Source organism: Lepidothrix coronata, unplaced genomic scaffold (assembly GCF_001604755.1).
Source record: "Lepidothrix coronata isolate B3197 unplaced genomic scaffold, Lepidothrix_coronata-1.0 Scaffold160, whole genome shotgun sequence".
Classification (NCBI taxonomy): Eukaryota; Metazoa; Chordata; class Aves; order Passeriformes; family Pipridae; genus Lepidothrix; species Lepidothrix coronata.
The window spans coordinates 2,143,968-2,164,009 of NW_016690340.1; the positions used below are offsets into that span (position 1 = coordinate 2,143,968).

Here is a 20,042-nt window from a genome sequence, read left to right on the forward strand (position 1 = left end):
TGAGATGGGCCAGAGGCAGCTCAGAGGCAGCTCATTACAAACACTGTGGTGCTTTCAGAACGAGCAAAGCCAACCTGCACATTTCATTCAGCTGCACAAACATTCATACAAAAGCAATGGAACACAACTGGTGGTTCTTTCTTTTCCTTCTGCATCTAAACATGCTCCCCAAGCTCATGGGACAGGACTCCACATGGACATGAGGCACAGAATCATAGAATCACAGACTGGTTTGGGTTGGAAAGGATCTTAAAGATCGCCCAGTTCCACCCCCTGCCATGGGTTCCACTAACCCAGGTTATTCCAAGCCCCATCCAAGCTGGCCTTGAACACTTGCAGGGATGGGGCAGCCACAGCTTCTCTGGGCAACCTGTGCCAGGGCCTAAGATTCCTCCTAAGGTCCCATCAAACCCTGCCCTCTGTCAGTTTAAAGTCATTCCACCTTTCCCTGTCACTATCTATATAAAAGGTCCATCTTCCTCCTTTTCATAAGCCTTTTCTAGATACTTTAAAACAAAGGGAGTTGAAGAACAAACCAATATTCCTCCAGCATGCCAAGGACAAAGCCACCTCACGTGTTAAAGTGGCAACAGCAGTGACTGCCACTTCACACCCTGGGTTATCACACAGCCCAACCTGGGGAAGGAAGAGACTCACAGGCCTCAGGTCCTTCCCCCTCCACCTGGAAGGTAGATTTGGGTTCAGCTGAAGGAACAAAACACGATTAGTTACCTAAAACACTGGCTTGTTTCTTTTTATTCCTCCGTCTCCTCTTGCGGGTGGGTTTCAGCCATGGACTGTCCGTCTTCCCTTTCCTCTTCAGCAGCTTCTTCTTGACACTGGACTCCGAGCTCTGAAGAACCAGAGAGGCCACGTGCACGTCAGGCATGTCGGCACCAGCGTCCCTGCAGCTCCTCTGGCCCGTGAGGAAGAGCCTTTGTGCAGCTTGAGTGGCGCAGAAAGGCCTCTAAGGACCAGGGCTTTGAAACCAAGGGGTGCTGAGATGCCTTTTTAACACCGAAAAGGAAACCCAGGCACACGTGGGGGTGTATTTCCTGTCATTTCTGTACTGCAGGCGGCACTTTCTCTTCCATGGAGGCCCTCAGGCCAGCTGAGCACCTCTGTGCAGCACCCCGAGGGTGCAGGCACACACACGCTCCCAGCTTCCCAAAAAATGGTGGAATCACAGAATCACACCATATCTTGAGTTGGAAGGGACCCACAAGGACCAACCAGTCCAACTCCTGGCCATGCACAGACACCCCAACAATCCCACCCTGGCCCTCAGAGTGTTGTCCAAACCCTCCTGGAGCTCTGGCAGCCTTGGGGCTGTGCCCACTGCCCTGGGGAGCCTGGGCAGTGCCCAACCACCCTCTGGGGGAAGAACCTTTTCCTGAGATCCAACCTGACCCTGCCCTGGCACAGCTCCAGCCATTCCCTGGGTCCTGTCACTGCTCACACAGAGCAGAGATTGGAGCTGCCCCTTGGGAGGAGCTGCAGACCCTGGTGAGGTCTGACCTCAGTGTCCTCCAGGTGAACAAACCCAGTGCCCTCAGCCACTCTTTGTACGGCCTCTCCACCTGGGAGTGTTGCCCAAACGCTCCTTGAGCTCTGGCAGTGGGGTTTTCAAACAAAAATGTTCACATTTCTCCCCAGCTGTGTTAGAAAATGGCAACAAGGAACCCTCCTTGCACCTGAAGGGCCTGGCAGGGCTGGGAGGGACCCAGGGGAACTGAGCCCTACAGACCATCCCCCTCCCTGAGCCAGGCACAGGGTGGCACAGACTAATCATGCAGCAAATACTCAGCCACACGTATGAATCTAAACAGAGTTTGGGGTTTGCCTTAAAAAAATACAGTTGTCTGGGGCGGGGTTTCAAAGTCAACATCAGAATGGGGAATGAGGCGCCACGACCCTGTCAGGCAGCCTTCAAGGCATCCATCACACAATTCATGTTCAAACTGAAATTCTCTGCTCCTGATGCTTATCCAACTCCCATCAAAGCCTAGGAAAAACCTCCTGCTAGCACTAACAGCAGCTGGATCAGGCCCTACCTCCATAGGCAGCTGCACCACGGGCTGTTCCCACAGTGAGGGAAGAGAAATGCTGCCCCATAACCATCCCAAGTGAGGGCTCACCACGTGGCTTTACCCCAATTGCATCACACAGCTTGTGGGGGAGAGGTTTGTGCTTGAGCCAGTCCCTGCCTGGGGAACTGACTGACTCACCAGAGCACAAACCACCACCCAGGATGGGAGATATGACCTGGGAGGTTGGACTGAGCACAAACTCAACCCTTGGTTTGGGCTAAAGCTACAGGCTGGCCTCAGCTACCCAGAGAAAGGGGCAGCTGCACAGCCCCTGCTCCTCACTCCTCTCTGGCTCCTGGAGTGTCAGAGCACGAGGAACAAGGCCCTAAAGAGCTTCCACAATTCATTTGGTGTATTTTGTAACTATGGTTCTACCTTCAGCTCAAAACATCAAGAAAATGAAGCCAAGAATTTTCTCAAGGTGAGTGAAGAGTTGGGGTGCCTTAAATGCTGGCTCCTCAACTTGAGAGGCTGTGGAGAGGGAGCAAAGTTCTTAAGTAAAGGAGGGGGGTGGGGGACAGAGACAAACAATGAACAGCAACTTAAATAGAAAAATCATCAGGTTCTCTTCACCAGCTATCTAAAAAAAAAAACCAGAAATCCCCAGCAGCAGCTGAAGGTCTTGACCTCGTGCTACACAAGCAACCTCCCAGGGAGAGCATCTGTCTGTCTGTCTGTCTGTCTGTGTGCTATTTGTAAGTCTCCCTGGTAAGAGCTGCTCATCTGGAGTGAGGTGGATGTCAGATCAGTGTAAATTTAGGCTGTGGGCTGGGCCAATGGCTTTGGGAACGACTCCACCTGAGCTCCAAAAAGCCCTGCAGAGCTTCAGGTTGGTAAGGAAGCATTGCTGGCTCCTACTACTTGCCAACTGTGCATCTGAAGAATTCAAGCACCCTTAAATGCCTTAAATGCTTCCACCAACATTCAAATGATTAAAAGCAGTCAACACTTTGTTGAAAACAACAAAAGCTCATTAGTTAGCATCAGAAGGCAATTAAATGTACCACAGATCAGGGTTAAGCACCTTGTGGAAAACAATACTGTGTGTGTGGGTGGTTTCAGAGAGTGAGTTTTGTCAAGGAGCCGTGAAACTGCACCGCTTTGCTCTCTCTCTTTCTGGCAGCAGTGCAAAGGGGAAATTATTATCAACAGGCCACAGGCTGAAAGACACATTAAGCAGCCCAGCTTACCAAGTCAGACTCGTCTCCATCCTCCTCCTCCTCCCCAGACTCTACAGACTCTTGTTCCTCCTCAGACTCGCCATCATCGATCTGCAACCACCATTTGCCCAAGAGCAGAACGGGTCAGTCAGGTCGGGTCTCTCAAAGTAGGGCATCCCCCACCATCCTGCTGTGCCCAGGATCCATCAGAGCATCCCCCACCATCCTGCTGTGCCCCCCACCCAGCATAGCATCCCTCCACCATCCTGCTGTGCCCAGGATCCATCAGAGCATCCCCCACCATCCTGCTGTGCCCCCCACCCAGCCCCAGCCTGCACATGCACCAATAAAGACAGGAGCTCCAAGGCTGGAGCTCAGCATGTTCCAGTCACATAATGGAACATCCATGGGGATGGTACAGGGAGGAAAAAGAAAATCGACTCCAGAATAAAGTTTTCCAACCAAGTTGTAACTTCCTTCCTAATCCAAACCAGCCTCGTGTCTATACTGTGTATAGATTTGGGGAAATCACTACAAAGATTCTGGGGAAAAAAATGAACTAAATCAATTTTAATGCTTTGCCAGCCTGTTACCAGCAAGGTTAAGGAGATATTATTGGTTCAGTGAATCCCAGAACTAAATATGGTGGGGGTTCTGCAGCGTGGATCACACACCTGTGCAGGGCTGAAACTGGGGGAGACCCTCACAGTGCAATGGGAAGCAGGAAATGGTCACCCAAGAGTCTCAGTGCCACTGCTGAGCTTTCTGTCATAGTGCAGGTGAAGAAAGCCCTAGAAATGGCCTCAATTGAAGCCCCTCCTACCCCAGGTGTCCCAGCAGTGTCCCATCCTGCTCCTCAGGTGCTCAGGGCATGGGAATTACCTTTCTGGCGTTGTCTGCATCGGATGCACTGTCTTTACAGGTCCTGTTCTCATCCACAGGGAACACGGCTGCCTGCTCTGCTCCATGATCATCCTCCTCCTCCAGCTCATCAGAGTCCTCCTCTTCAGAGTCCACATCTATGCTTTCCCCATTCACATGAGGGCTGGCATCACCCAGGTCCTTGTCACTCTGAAAGTTGTGACATGTGAGCCACAAGGACAATGTCAATTCCTGGGAGAGAGCAGCTGGATCCAGCCCAGACCTGCTCTGTGCTGGGAGCTGCAGAGCTGCCAGGAGAAAGCTGGCTCTGTGTCCCTCCAAAGCCCAGCCTGGGAGCCTGCCATGTGTCACCTAAGCCTGCTGGATCTGGGGACTGAGGGGCCACGAGGAGTCATTCCAGACTCACATGGCTGGAATGGCCCCCCATCAGGGGGAGGAGGGCCTGATTCAAACATTGGGGGCAGCTCCCCCAAGGGGCAGAAAGGTTTCCAGGGAAAGGAAAGGGAAATTATATCACATTAGGATTTTCATACTGCTCCATGAAGGCCCAGCACTGTTCTTGCTGAATTCAAAGGCCAAAATTTCAGGGCATGGGTTGCAGCAAAAGCAGATTTTGATCAGGAGTGAGTCGGTGTCTAAACCTTTTGTAAGTAACCAAGTGTTTTGCTGTGCAGCCTCAGGCAGCAACAGGAGACCTTGAGGACACTGAAACAAAAAGGTTACCACCTGGGGCACGCTTGGAATCTCTCCAGTTCCCCAGGATTCATGGGACATTCACTGGAAAAAGTTTGTTTAAGGGCCGGTACCTGAACAGCCACTCTCAAAATGCCATTTCCAAAGCAGGCAGGAAGCTGCTGCCTGAGGGAAGATGTAGACTCGGAAGGGAAGATGATCCCAACAAGCCCCCACATCCCTGCACCTCTGCATGGGGTCGGTGTGCCAAGACAAGGGACGTGTGTGTGACAACAAACGTGTGCAGGGGGCCCAGTGCTGCCCTTACCTTGGCACCTGCAGAGGAATGAGTTATGCTCTTAAACATCTCAATCATTGTTCTCTGTTTTAACACTTTGGTCTTTTTCTTGGGAACCAGGCTATAGGTTCCCATTCTCCGCTTTTTCTTCCGAGATACTGCAGCAGCTGGAAAAGAGGAGCAAAAGAGACCCAAAGTTTGCTCAGGAATGAAAAGAAGAAGGGATAGAGAGTAGGGATTGTACTGGAGAGGGATTTGGATTGACAGGACAAGGGGGAATGGCTTCAAACTGCCAGAGAGCAGGGTTAGATGGGATACTGGGAAGGAATTGTTGGCTGAGAGGGTGGGGAGGCCCTGGCACAGGTTGCCCAGAGAAGCTGTGGCTGCCCCTGGATCCCTGCAAGTGCCCAAGGCCAGGTTGGACGGGGCTTGGAGCAACCTGGGCTAGTGGAAGGTGTCCCTGCCCATGGCAGGGGGTGGAACAGGATGAGCTTTAATGTCCCTTCCAACCCAGACCAGTCTGGGTTTCTATGAAATCCCACTTGAGGGCACGATCTGAGGAAAAGGCTTCCCACTCCAACTGCCTTATTTACAAGTCAACCAAAAGATGACACACACATATGTGCAAACACACAAACAGCTTCCTGCCAGTGCTGCAAACCCACCCAAACTCTGAGTATCCTCTCCACACTCCTTCTGGCCCCTCCACCACCACACACAGCATCAAATCCTTAAATTAGCCTGTGTTTGGCAGTGCTGCTGATGTCGTAGGAGGCTGAATCAAATCCAACTTGCTCAAATAGACACTGCAAGGCCAATAATACCAACTGACAATGAAAGCAATGGGACAAGAACTGAAGAATACACAGGGAAAAGGTACCTTAAATAAAGAGCTGTTTGCCATTTAACCTCATTTCACACCTACTATGGAAATTTGTTTGATTCCTTTCACTACTTTGATTGGGTCTTAATTTCTTAGGTCTCCCTCTCTGGCCTTCTAATCAAATCAGACATTGCATCTCCCTGCCTGATGATGTCTTTGGTGAATACACAGCAGAAGGATGTTTGGTGCAGGCTCTTTTAAGAACAGCCAGATTCAGCACTAGTGTTTGCATTAGTGTTTGCAGTTGCACAGCCTGTTCCTTGAAAGCATTTCTGCATCTGCCACCATGATGAAATTTGACCAGAAAATCCACAAAGAGACCTCTCAAAAACATCCTGTTAGCCCAATTAATTTTATTTATAAGGCTGCAGTTCTTGGTAAGCAGTTGTGGTGATATTCAAAGTCCTTCAGAATTGATAGAAACTTCTTCAGAATATCACCCAGGAAAGAGGGATCAAAGTGACTTCTCTAACAAAAGCTTTTTTAGCAGAGGTGCCTGACAGAGCTCAGCTGTCCAGGAGGGACCTGTGCCCCAGGAGGACACAGGGTGGTGCAGGAAGGACTGCAGGGGAAGTGCTCCCTTCACTTGGGCTTCACTTGGGAGGGGATTTCAACAGGGCACTAAAAGAATATCCCCTGTCCAACACCCAAGGGGAGCAGCAGGGATTCTGGGGGCACAAGTGTCACCTTTGCAGGGCACTTGCAGAGAGTGAGTAGATGAGACAACTCTGACTGACAAGGTCAGTGGCAGCGACAGGAAAGGGAACCCTGAGTGGGAAAAGGTGCTAACAGAGGTTTTGGTCCTTGTTAACCTCCTCATCTCCCCACACACACACATAAGGCTGGGGAGGTGGGAGCTGCTGAGGATTCCAACTCTCTCCTTTTTACCTGTCTGCGACTTCGTGGTGGCCACATAGCTCTGGTTCTGAGGTAGTGACTGGTGAAGGCCCGGGAGAGAGGGCAACGACAACGGCTTCACAAAGTCCAGCATGTTCTCAAACTCCTTCTCCTTGGGTTCTTTTTGATCTCTGCTGTCTCTCCCATCTTTGGGGTCTTTACTTGCGTGCTGGAAAACCAAATGCAGTTTAATTGAGCCTCTGCATTAAATAAGTAATTAAAAAAAATTAGAATATTGATTTAATTCCTTTCTCTCAACCGCCATTTGAAGGAGGGAGCACACACTCACAGCAGAAGCACACAGCCCCTCCTCCAGCACTTCAGGGTACTCTGCCTAAACACTCCCAGCCTGCTTGAAGTGACTCCCTCACTGGCTGAAGGCTGTGCAGGTGACAAGGCTCAGACACTGCTCACACAGGCCTTTGGTTGGCTCTGGAGGAGACAAACCAATGCAACACATGCACCTATTCCCTGGAACGTGCCCTGTCACCCCAGGCATGCACAGGAACAGCCCTGCAGAGCTGTTTTGGAAGAGCAGGCAGGACCAGGAAGAAGCCTTCCTTTAGGACAGCATTTGGCACCATCAGGCCTCAGCACCTCCAGCCCAGCACACAACAAAACACGGGCAAAGAAGCCCTTTGCTTGTCATTGCAGGTCCTTCTCCAGAGACCTGTCCAAGCTCCCTTTAAACCAGGGACTCCCACTCCAGCTGCTGCCATCCCAAATCCCAGGCAGGCTACAAGCTCCTACTGTACACCAAGGGAATTCTGTAGTTGTTCCTGAAGCCCCTTCCAGGCACTGAGGCAGCTCCAGTTCGAGCTTGTGCTCAGTGCAAAGTCTCATCCTGCACCTTTGGTCATGAAAGGATTGCTCCCACAGCTCCACAGAGAATCATTTAGGCTGGAAAAGACCTTTAAGACCACCAAGTGCAACCATTAACCCAGCACTGTGAAGTCCACCACTAAACCACGTCCCCAAGTGTCATTTCTCAGCTTTTGACGGTTCTTCAATGCTTTTTCCTCTAATTTAGGAAAAAAATCCGCTTCCTGAAAGACCGTGTAACTCCATTTTATGTACCCTAAAAGCCTCAGCCAGAGATGCCCAGACTGTATTTGTTTTTCCCTTCTCCACCTGTATTTATTCTTTAAACAGCCATGGCTTGGTTATAATGGTGTTTTTATTCCTGTGCCTTTTGCACCGAGCGTGGCAAAGGCAAGTCAAGGTCAGTGCAAGGCCTCCTGGTCCAGTTCAGTGAAATACTTTCCTACCACAGCCAAACCATCAGGTACCTGCTGAGAAAGGACAAGAAATGGAGGCACGTGAAACAAAGTGACTTTGTGCCTCCCTCTCACGGCACTGCAGCCACGGGGTGAACAGTGAGCGGGGCAAAAGCTGCCCCTGCTGGGACATTTTACACTGGGTTTGCCCTCAGATTTACTCCACAGGTGATCCAGCTGCATCCATGCAGGAGGCAGGTTTGGAAGAGCTGCTCCAGCAAACCAAGAGCACAGGAAAGGCTGAGAGAATTGGGATTGTTCAGCCTGGAGAAGAGAAGCTTGGGGGTGACCTGACTGTGGCCTTCCAGTGCTTGAAGGGAGCCAAGAAGGATGGAGAGGGATTGTTTATAAGGGCCTGGAGCACCAGGACAAGGGGGAATGGCTTCACACTGACACACAGGAGGTTTACATTAGGTATTAGGAAGAAATCCTTCCCTGTGAGGGTGGGCAGGCCCTGGCACAGGTTGCCCAGAGAAGCTGTGGCTGCCCCATCCCTGGAAGTGTCCAAGGCCAGGTTGGAGTAACCTGGGCTAGTGGAAGGTGTCCCTGCCCATGGCAGGGGGGTAGAACGAGAGGAGCTTTAAGGTCCCTTCCCACCCACACCATCCTGTGTTTCTATGATTCTAGGATTTTAATGCTGTTCCACTTGCAGGGAAAAACTTCTTATGAGACTCGTGAAGCACCAGCTGAGAAACCAGAACAGAAAGAGGAATCCAGGCGAGGGCAAGGACGGAATAAAAAGCAGGAAGCAACAAAAACCCTCTGTCAAGCCCAGGTTCAGACAGACACCCTCAGACACTGCTTTCAAGTAATGTGACCTTGTGCACAAACGAGGAAGAGGCTGATTCTCCTAATTATGGCTCTGCCACGTGCCCAGTGCTGGCAGAGCAGGGCTGGGCCAGGGACAGCAAAGCTGTAATGATGATCAGAAATGACCCACATAAAAAGGCCATCAAAGGGCCAATGATTCCTGCATCAAGCCCATAACTTATGGCTGAATTACCACAGCTTTACTAAAAGGGCATCTAGTCTTGGATTAACGGGTTTCAAAGAAGGCAAATCTACCACATCCTTTGATATGTTGTTCCAACGCTTAATTGCTCTCCCTGCCAAATAATTAAATGCATTCTGCTTTTTCAACTAAATTAAAAAGCCCTGTCTCATCAGAAACTCTCACTCTCAGAAGATGCTTATGGACTATGACCAACTTTTTTTTTTAAACTTTCTCTTCAATAAGTTTAATAGAATGAGCAAATTAAGTGCCCACAGGATCATTTTCTGGACATTGGATCACTCCTGAGACTGCTCCCAGTTCTTCTACCCCTTAAAAAATGGATGTCAGGAGTGCTGGGCACAGCATGCCAAGAATAGTCTCAACAATACTATTTATACCTCTTGAAAGTCCTTAGTTTATAGATTTAAAGGTTAACAGTAATTTTTGGCTACAGGATTATTCTGAGAATTCCCAAGTCCCCTGGAACATCCAATGCTTTCCACTTTTATCTTAAAAAATGAGCCTGGGAGAGGCACTTCTGACACAGAGCTGCCTGCAACAAGTGTACACAAGGCCTGCATTTTGTGTCCTTTATGTGCAGGTTCTTGCAATTGGCCTCTGATAAAAGGTGTTGTTATTCCCAAACATGAGGAATTCACACTCAAAACATGCCAGACCGTTTGGAAAAATATAATCCCATTTCTAAATTAAAAAGTAGCATGTTATTAGCTTGTGTTTTTTCTCTGCCCCTGTAATTACAGCACGGAAATAAATTTAAAATCTTCAATACGTGGCAACTGATAAATGTGACTTTTTCATGGCAATTCTGGTAAAACAGGTGGTTTTTTTTTTTAAATCAAATTAGGTCTTGTGAGATCTGGTTTATCACTTGGAGGCATATGCAGCCATGGTAAAGAACAAGAATTCCCACAAAGAGGTGAGCAGATCTCTCAGGGGATCTGATGGCATGGGAGATGAGCAGGCATATCTCTCTCATAGATAGATAGATGATAGATAGATAGACAGATAAACAGATGATAGATTGATAGATAGACAGACAGATAGATAGATAGATAGATAGATAGATAGATAGATAGATAGATAGATAGATAGATAGATAGATAGATAGATAGAGGTAAAAATAAAATATTACATCTAAGGACTGCAATGAAAAGGATCAACCCAGATTTGTAAGCACTTACAGCCAGTTTTCTCACCATCTTTCCTCATTCTCAGCCACATAAAACAGTTACATCTTTGCTGTTCTTATTAAATTTTACACCTTCAAAAGTGGATTTAGTGGATGAAAGTTCATTCTTTTCCCATTTCTGATGTCCCTGAATTCTGCCCTTCACTCGAGGCTGCAGCTACAGCCCGTCCTGGTCTCCTGCACTGAGCTCTTCTGCTCTGCTCTATCCACTCCAAATTTAAATGTTCCCAGAAGAGAGGCTTTGCTAGGGCAGCACTCTGCTCTTCCTGGGAATTTCTGCTTCCTTACAATCCCAGTCAAGCACTCCTGGGCCCTTCCTTGCACAGACAGCTCTGCTTCCTTCCCTGACCAGGTACACCCAGCTCCTCTCGGGGAGGTGAGGGAGCAGCTTCCAAGAAAAGCAGCAAAGGAAAAGCCAGGCTGTGCCTTTGGGAGGGGGTCAGTGGGTGCCAGGCTATGTGGGTACAACACCCTCCCACCTAAGCAAAGCAGAAACAAGGAATGACAGTGATCCATTTAAACCCAAAGCTCTCAGCCCCACCTGTGACCCCCAGACCATCAGAGGACTCCTTCAAAATGCTGCTCAGCCCCCTGAGCTCCAGCGACTTTCCTGCCAGGAAAACTGTCCAAGGAAAGCCTCAGGTGTGGGCTTTTCCTGCCTCCAAGCCCTGCCACCCTGTGCCCCAGCCCAGGGCTGGTAGGACCCAGCTCTGAGCCACCTCTGTGGGGTGCAGAGCCACTGGCACAGCCCGGCCACCCACGCCTGAGGAAACGGCCTCAAGGTCCAACAGGGGAGGTCCAGATTTGGACACTGGGAAAAACTTTTTCTCAGAAAGGGTTGGAAAGTATTGGAATGGTCTGCCCAAGGAAGTGATGGAGTCATCATTCCTGGAAGAGTTCAAACAACATGTGGGTGTGGCACTTAAGGACATGGTGGTGGACTTGATGATCTTAAAGGTCTTTTCCAACTGTAACAATTCCATGCTCCTGCCACATGCCACCTTCTTCCAGTTTCATGATGGACAGGCTCCTCCTGCCCTCCCTGTTCCTAGCACAGGGCACAGGTATCCACAAAACTTCTCAGTGTCCAGCCAAGCAAACTCCCTTTTCCCAGCACAGGACACTCGTGCTGGCAAAGCACAAGAAGGGGGTTGCAAGCAGCAGGTGCTGCAGCAATTGCTACTCAGCATCCACTCATCCAGTGTGCTGTGACAAATCCTAACACATTCCTGCTTCCTTTCCTGGAGATCCAGAGTCCTAAAGGTGGACAGTGTCAGACCAGAGAAGCTGGGCCTGCACCAAGAGAACCATGTTGGGCAAGTGAACCACAGCTTTGGATGAGCTCTTGGACATGGATTGATCTGCTAAGGCCACTAGTGAGGGAACACAACCTTTGAGTTTTATAACTGATTTTTAACTGAGCAATTGGATGAAGCTCATCCTCCTTCACTTCCACCAGCAAACATTCAAGAGACCAGCGGTGCTTTCATCCAACACCTCCATGGGCCCACTGAAAACAACCAAATCACGGGTGAACAGCACCATTCCTGACCCTAAACAAGCTCCACTGGTGTTCAAAACAGCCAGGGTTGCCTTCTTTCTTCTCCAACTATATTTATCAATCAAGCACAGAGGAGTACAGAGAGGACAATCCCATATAAAGAAAACTCCAGGACACGGTTTGAGCTCCCTGTGCTCACATGTTGTACTAACCCTCACATATGTGGGCCACTGGAGGCCAAGAAAGGAGCAAAAAATGAGATAGAAAAAGAAATTGCATCACAACATCTTCATTTCTTGCAGCTTCTCATGTGGTATCAGCTCATCCTAAGCAAAAGGCTGCAATGTCTCTATTTCATCTTGGGCATTGCAAGGAAAAGTGAAGAAGCTGGACAGCTACTTCAACATTTCTAACATCAGCAAACAGCAAAAATGGACCAGCACCATTGGGAGAAATAGTCAAGAAAACTGCTTAGATTAGGGCAAGAACAAAATATTTTATCTGTTTACAGGAATTAAACTCAAGTGCTTTCTACACTTCAGTGGGATCGACCACATTTCTGTTACTGGCACAGAAGCCCCTTAGAGCAGCAGGGGGAAGTTACTAAAAATGGCAAAAGATAGAATATCCTCGGGTTTTGGGTTTTTTTCCCCTGAAAGCAAAAATGCAGAACAAACACTCCTAATTAACCCCCGTGTCCGTTTGACAGAGCACACACTGCGTTCTCCCCACAGCCCAGCAATTAAGGAAGGGGTCTTTCCATGAGCAAATCCAGCAAGCTGGAAGGGGAAAACCAGAGCAGAATCCATCCTAGTGCTGGTGGAAGGACACAGGCACAGGTCCTGCTGGTCCTGCCTGGAGCAGGGCAGCTCTGGAGAGCTCTGCAGAAGGACTGACCCCCTCGATGCCTCACACCACCCCAGGCTTAGATGGACTTGCTTTCTTATTTTCTTTTCTTTTAAGGACTTTCATCTCTGGCATAAAACAAGCTGGAAACCAAAGCCAAGTGGCCAGGAGGACTAAACTAAGCAGCACTGCCACGGGGCAGCACAGCAGCTGTCAGGGAGCTGCTCTGTTCCCTCCATCCACCGGGCACGGGGGGACAGGATTTGCACCAAGGCGCTGCCTTTGAAGAGCACGAAGCAGCAGCTCCCAGGGGGATCTGCCTCTAACAGCTGGTGAATGGTATTTAAGCAAGAAATATCAGTCTGCTATAAAAAATTGATCACAGGCAGATGACAGTGCCCGTAGGAGCTGCAGTGGTGCTGCTCCCCCTTCGCTGTGCTGCTGAAGGATTATGTTTTTATTGCTGAATTTCAGAATCCCGAGCAAGCCTTACCTTGGAGCAACAGACAGAAACCTGCAAGGCTTTGGTCTTAATCTAGATCAGACAAGGCTGATCCACCCTTTATCTGCTGATCAACATGTGCCCATCAGAGGAGGGATTCTGTTTTGACTTCATTACAGTTACATTGATTTGAGTGCAGTCACTTCTCTGCATAAAATCACGGTGGTTTAGGCTGCCAGGCAGGCTGAGCTTAAGTGTGGATGTTCCTACAAACCTGCATTTAATGGGTTTCTGAACCAGAGTATTCAGAGGTGTGGGCTCTCATGCCTGTGCCCTCCTGGATGGAGCAGCTCCAAGGGAAGGGAGTGTCACAAACCAGTCAAAATGAAACAGGGGAGCTCAGACCAGATGTGACAACAAGGCTCCTGACAGAAATAGATCTGCTGGGGGTTAGGACAGTTATTTCTGTGGGCTGTGGTCGGCACTGGGGCAGCACCAGCACAATCAGTTAAATGCAAAATTAAATGTACTGCACAGCACATCTTCACCTCCCACCTCCCTCTGCAGGAACCCCTCTGTGGGAGCAGTAAAATGGCACCCTGTGGCCTTGTCACTCCTGAACATTTCCCATCAGGAAAGAGGTTGAAGGGTCTGGAGGGGCCCTACAAGTTGTGGCTGAGGGCACTGGGTTTGTTCACCTGGAGGACACTGAGGTCAGACCTCACCAGGGTCTGCAGCTCCTCCCGAGGGGCAGCTCCAATCTCTGCTCTCTGTGACCAGGGACAGCACCCAGGGAATGGCTGGAGCTGTGTCAGGGCAGGGTCAGGTTGGATCTCAGGACAAGGTTCTTCCCCCAGTGGTTGGCACTGACCAGGCTCCCCAGGGCAGTGGGCACAGCCCCAAGGCTGCCAGAGCTCCAGGAGGGTTTGGACAACGCTCTGAGGGACAGGGTGGGATTGTTGGGGTGTCTGTGCAGGGCCAGGAGTTGGACTGGATGATCCTTGTGGGCCCTTCCAACTCAGAATATTCTGTGATATTTAACTGTGGCCAAGCTCTCACACATGAACTTCACACTTTCTGTCTGCCCATGAACACCCAGACACCCTCTGGAGAGATTCCTTGATGTTCCTTCTGGGTTCACCCAGGCTGGCAGAGCCCCTGCCATCAGCCAAGAGCTCTGTTTCACTGCACCCAGTGCTTTTTATTTACTCCCCCCCCCACAAGGAAACAACATTCCCATCCTCATCCCCATTAGGCCCTGCACTTTTATTTTAAATTCTCTGCATATTGGAGGGTTGCTGAGCAACCCCAGACACCTGCAGTCCTCCAGTTGCCACCTGCCTGGCCCCAGGAGATGGAACACAAGGTGTTCTTAGGTTAGAGCTCCCACAGAGCTGGGCACTGACATGGAATATCCAGCCCTGTGTGCACACAGAGAGAAGGCATTACCAGCTCTGGGATCAGATACTCAGTGGCAATGCTGCTTGAAGGTATAGTTTGATGAATATTGGTAGAAACACCAGCATAAGCAAAGCATCTCCTACATTAAGTTCCTCCTCCCTGCCCAGGGTTTGTCTTCCCCAGGTTAAACTGGGCTCACAGTGTGAATCAGGCCAAAATGCTCATTTAACAGATTTTTGCACTATTCCTTCTGACAGTTCAGTTCCCCCATCCCAGTCCTCTGCACAGCATAAAAAATACCCCCACAAACACACACCTCAAACTCCTGCCTCGTGGTCACCGAGCCGTGGAAACAGAACTCGGGATTCCCCATTGAGCCACCTGCTCCTCCTGTCACCAAAGACAACCCTGGGATGCTTTCAGTACCTTTATCAGCCTTTATGCCTCATGTTTTAATGATGTTAAGCTCAGAAATTGGAGTTTCCAAGCAGGAGATGCCTTCTCCAAGCACAGGACACACACACACACACACACACACAGAGTTGCCTTTCAGTCTGGCCTGGAAACTTTCGGGTTCTTAAGGGGATTGTAAATGGATTAGCAACAAAAGAAAGATTCTTCTGAAAGGTACAATACTTGTGTTACTGCTCTGCTCAAAAGTGGTGCAGAAATGATGCTGCCAACAACTCTTCTGAGGTCTCTGTTCAAAAACCACCTTAACATGCGACAACATCAATTAAAAGTGTCACCTGTTTCAGATTCAGCTTCGATCCCAATTCAGGAAGCAACTCCTAAACAGAGAAAAAGCTGGTTAAACTGGTGAGAAAATTCTTTTCTTCCTTTCAGAGACCAATTCACACGTGCAGGAAAAGGCTACCAAGGTCCCCTGGCAGCTACTGGATTACAGAAAACAATTCTTTGGCCCCAGTGGGTTTCTGCAGGAGCCAGGGGGAACAAATGCTTATACTTTGCAGGCAACAAAATACCTTCCTCCCTTCCTTCTCCCAGGCAACACAGCTCTGCAAGAACAGTCCTACCAAGAAAACAACAATGCTCTAAGAAATATTAGCAAAGAAAACCACTGTGTCCTGTAACATCAGCTTCTGGGTGATTTCCACAATTTATTTCCTGGGATACAGCACCTGATTTCATGGTGGCTTCAAAGGGGAAAAGGTGTGAACGTGGAAAAGCTGGGCCGAGGAGCCTCTTCTGAGCAGCTCAACAAAGAAATAATCAGGGCAGAAAAATGACAACGAGCAAGGACTCTGCTCCTTCAAAGAAAATAGCATGTAAATTCTAAAGACAATGGGGAAAAATTAGGTAGCAATTATCAGGAAGGCTGAACACAACAGATGTTTTATTGTCTTGCAGTACTGAGATCAAATCTTGGGTTCATGTTCAACTGCAGAGGCTTGAGCAGAGAACATGGGAACAGCCTCTTCTCACCACCCCTCCTGGGAATGTTGCTTCTCTCCCTATTTTGAGCCCAAGGCAAATGGCCAGAGGAGCTGAGGACTGGCTGTGTACTTTCCAGAGCAGCCCAACAAGTACAGACTTTGGTTTTGGAAGCCACTTTTATGGTGTGAGCAAATAAGGATCACCAGCACCGTCCCTGAGAGTGGTGTCCCGGCTCTCCAAGTGCTCCCAAACTCCACACACCACTTCCTAGAGACAGACCTTAAAGCCCAAGGGTTGAATATAAATATTCTTCTGATGTATCATAAAATATGAATGAGGAAAACACTCCCTCCTAACGCAGCAGAGACTAGACTTTTAAAAGGGAATTGCCCCTTTCAACCGCTCGGCCCCCTGGGATCACTCCCTGTGGAATTCCACGAGGGTCTGAGGGTTTTCCCGGCCTACTTTCAGTGCACAACAGGCTGCTGGAGGAAAGCTGAGAGGGAATTTGGGCTGCAAAGCCTTCTTTGGGTAAGAGACAGCCTGATGGGAGGTGTTCATCCAGCTGCACTGGGGCACCTGGGCTCCCCCTGCCCAAAACACAGCGGGCTCACAGAGCAGAGAACTCCAAAGCAACCAGGGCAAGACAGAGGGGAAATGAGTGGTTTGGGAGACTGGTTGGGAAACCATGGCAGGCAGGCAGGAGCAGTTCCTGCCCTGCTATCAAGGCTGGGTGCCCACAGGTTTGTTATCTTGTTGTGCTCTTTGGACTCCCACCTGCTCCCGGAGGCACAGGTGCCACCGGCACCTTTCCCCATCTGGGGCTGGCAAGGTGCCACCCCTCCCTTTTCCTTTTCCCTCTCTCTTGCCCTGCTCCAGATCACAGCAACCCACAGCTCTGAGCCCTTCACATCTCAGTGCTGCTGTGCTGCCACATGTGGGGGACACGTGAGGATCACTCTGGGTTTGCTGGATGGTGTCAGTGACCCATCACACCCACCCCTGAGAAGCTGCAGCAGCTTCCACGCCTTCCTGGGAGTCACTCCCATTGCCAAGCAGGGTTGGCAATCCCTTCCTTGACCTAAAAGGCTGGTCTCCCTCCACCATCAGCACAAGGAGAGGATCCAGTTCTCTGTAGTTAAATATAAAGCAGCACAGGCATGAAGACCAACTGCTTGTAGTGGAGACTTGCCTGCTCCAGGATCTATTCCCTACCCCTGACAAAGAACCAAAAAACTAACTAAAAGACCCAAACTTGTCTCATGGCAAAGAAAGGCCCATTCTTCTCCCCACTGTCACATGAACACACCAAATGACATCTCCTTTTGCCTCCTAACAAAAAAGGCAGAGCTCTGTTTTGTGAAGTGGTGGTAAATCCAACCCGAGGATTCTGGAGTGAACATTTCTTCACAAGCTGCATTTCTGCAGGCAACAGAGAGGGAAAACATCATCTGGTTTAGCCCATAATGATTCCTACAGCAATGCAATCAAGCTGCCTAACAGATCAGCCTCTTGACAGCCTCCAAGCTTAGGAGAAGCCTCAAGTTTACATGCTATGCTTAATTTCCTTTGGGTCGACCTTAGAAGAAATCTAATTTGTTTCACAGGCAGCTCTGGATGTCAGCAGACAACAAGCAACAGAGCCATGAGGGAGAGGCCATTTAGTGTCCCACATAGATCTGTTGGAGAAGGCAATCGATCAATTATATATTTAGAAACACATTGGGGATGGGAGCTGATGGTGGCAATGTGACTATATTTTGGTCTCTCTATCTGTCTGCAGGAAGAGAACAATAGAAATAAATATATTAATAATATATATATTTTTTAAAAAATTGAAAAAATAAATCCATTCAGTGGGCCACCTCTGAATTACACATTCCCATGCAGGCAGGATTCCCTCACACACCCAGGGGAAGCCAAGAGCCACCCGAGGCAGTGCTGGGCAGATACATTACCAGGCTGGGGGTGGGTTTAGGCATTGTCTTCCGTGCTCTGTGGACTTTGACTTCAGCATTAGCAGCAGGGCCCTTTTTAGCATCCATGTCCTTACTGCCCTCCCCGAGCTTGCTTGGCATCGTGGCTTGGAGCTGGGAAAAGGGGCCCACAGTCCTGCCCTTGCCCGCTCCTCCAGGTAGGGTTTTTGCAGCATGGCCGGTGAGGGAAGCAAAGGTGCTGGTAGTCCTTAGGGGCTGCTCCTGTGCCATCTGCTTGGTCAGGATATACCCATTGCTCCCTGTGACAGAAGTCTGTGTGAAGTCATTTGCTTTCAGGTGGTTTTGCTTCCCAGTCTCTCCGTCCCGCTCCGAAATGCCGTTCTCTGCTATCCTATTTAATTTAGTCCCAGAGTCCTGCTGGCTCACTTTCGTGTTGTCCTGAGTGTTTTTGGCTGGGTTTGGGTGCCCTCCAGCCTCGCTGTGCTCACAGGAACCGTTGGTTTCACCGTCCACTGCCATTTTTGGTTCCCCCACTTGCTTCTCCGTAGCGCTTTCATCTGCAGCCATGGCATTAAACCCTGGAGGAAGAGGGAGGAGAGGGAGGGAGAGAGGAGAAAAGGGTCACAAGTGGTATCAAAGCTCCAAAGGGAAGCTACAGCTACTTACAGTGGCTAAGGAGGAGCAACCCTCTCCTCCAGAAACTGCTCGACACGTATCACAGAACCACAGAATTGGCAAGGCTGGAAAAGACCTCCAGGATCATCCAACCTCACACCAAACATCACCACGTCAACTAAACCACAGTCCTCTTATGCTGCTCACTCACCCACCCACCCAGCTCACCTGGATGCCCATGGGGTGACATTTGGGCTGGGTGGCTCAGGTGACAGCAGTGCACTCATCCTCACTGGCCTCAGCTGCAGACGTGGCCATTTATTCCCAACCATGGCAAACATTCCCTTTGCCTTTCCCAGTCACTCCATTTATTGGACCGTGTGCCAGCACCTCTCCTGGCAAACAAAACGCTGCCCAGTCTTGCACCTGGATCTCTGGCAAAGCCCTTCCCAAGGCCAGGCTGACCCAGGAGAGCTGTGCTGGGAGGGCTGTGTTCGTGGCACAGACATGGTAGAGCTGTATGGGTGAGTTTTTGTGGCACTGACTCAGCTCAGCAGCCAAACCTACATCAGGGCTCTGCTGCTACAGGAGACATCACAAGGAACAACCCCCTGGCAATCCCAGCTCTCCTGGGGATGTTGTCTACTGGAGTCTGGCTCTTTACCTGGGACAAAGCAGGACAGGATTCATGGTGTCATTTCAGAGGTAACAGCCAGAGCAAACACATGGGTGAAGCATGTTAAATGCAATTCCAGGCTAAAATAATTATATGATTCAAATGCAGAGAGATTTTTGCAGCCTGACTAAGAGTTAACACACAGCTAAAACATCAACACCCATGTGAAACCTTTCCAAACATTTCCCTGCTCCTCCATCAGTGAATTTTTCCCATCAGAGATTTCAGACCCAAGCTGAAAAAAAATCTAAGTATGAATTCCATGTACTTGCAGGGAAGTTTGTGACATGACCAACCAGTAGCTCCCCAGGAAACCAGGAGTGGTAACAATTCCCTGGCACAATCAGTAAAACGATTCTATCAACCTGCTGTTAGGGATTCCTTGGTTTGCTTTCCTTCCAGAGGCCAGAATTATGAGGAGCAACACAAGAAGAATCAGGGAGAGCTGTGTCTGAGTGGGCTGTCAGGGCAGGGGGGATTGAGTCACAACCAGCTCCCATCAAAGCAGTTCTCACCTACAGTATCAGAAGAGCCTGGAGTCACACTGGGGGACAACTCTGCAAGCCAGACCAGCTCCCTGGGTATCAGCATCTCATTTCCCACTGCTCTTGAAGCCCAAACACTCAAGGAAAACAACATTATGAATCACAGAATCATTAAGGTTGGAAAAGACTTCCAAGATAATCGAGTCCAGCCTTTGACCAACCCCCACCCAGAGCACTGAGTGCCACGTCCTTGGACACCTCCAGGGCTGGGGACTCCACCACCTCCCTGGGCAGCCCCTTCCAAGGCCTGACCACTCTTTCAGCAAAGAAATTCCTCCTGCTGTCCAACCTGACCCTCCCCTGGCACAGCCTGAGGCC

The 20,042-nt window shown here is 49.6% G+C and overlaps 1 protein-coding gene across 14 annotated transcripts in view; it reads right to left on the minus strand.

Annotated features, from left to right (window-relative positions):
- Window positions 1-20,042, minus strand: part of EHMT1 (euchromatic histone lysine methyltransferase 1) — a 126,305-nt gene that overhangs the window by 40,336 nt on the left and 65,927 nt on the right. For 12 of the 14 annotated variants that reach the window (XM_017829202.1, XM_017829211.1, XM_017829209.1 and 9 more), the window contains exons 3-9: window positions 17,910-18,466; window positions 15,303-15,344; window positions 6,874-7,051; window positions 5,133-5,269; window positions 4,133-4,321; window positions 3,281-3,361; window positions 733-853 (exon numbers count right to left, since the gene is read on the minus strand). In XM_017829202.1, the coding sequence (XP_017684691.1) occupies window positions 733-853; window positions 3,281-3,361; window positions 4,133-4,321; window positions 5,133-5,269; window positions 6,874-7,051; window positions 15,303-15,344; window positions 17,910-18,466 (1,305 nt within the window). The remainder of the gene's footprint in view (window positions 1-732; window positions 854-3,280; window positions 3,362-4,132; window positions 4,322-5,132; window positions 5,270-6,873; window positions 7,052-15,302; window positions 15,345-17,909; window positions 18,467-20,042) is intronic. The other 2 variants (XM_017829216.1, XM_017829204.1) reach the window with 1 other exon arrangement.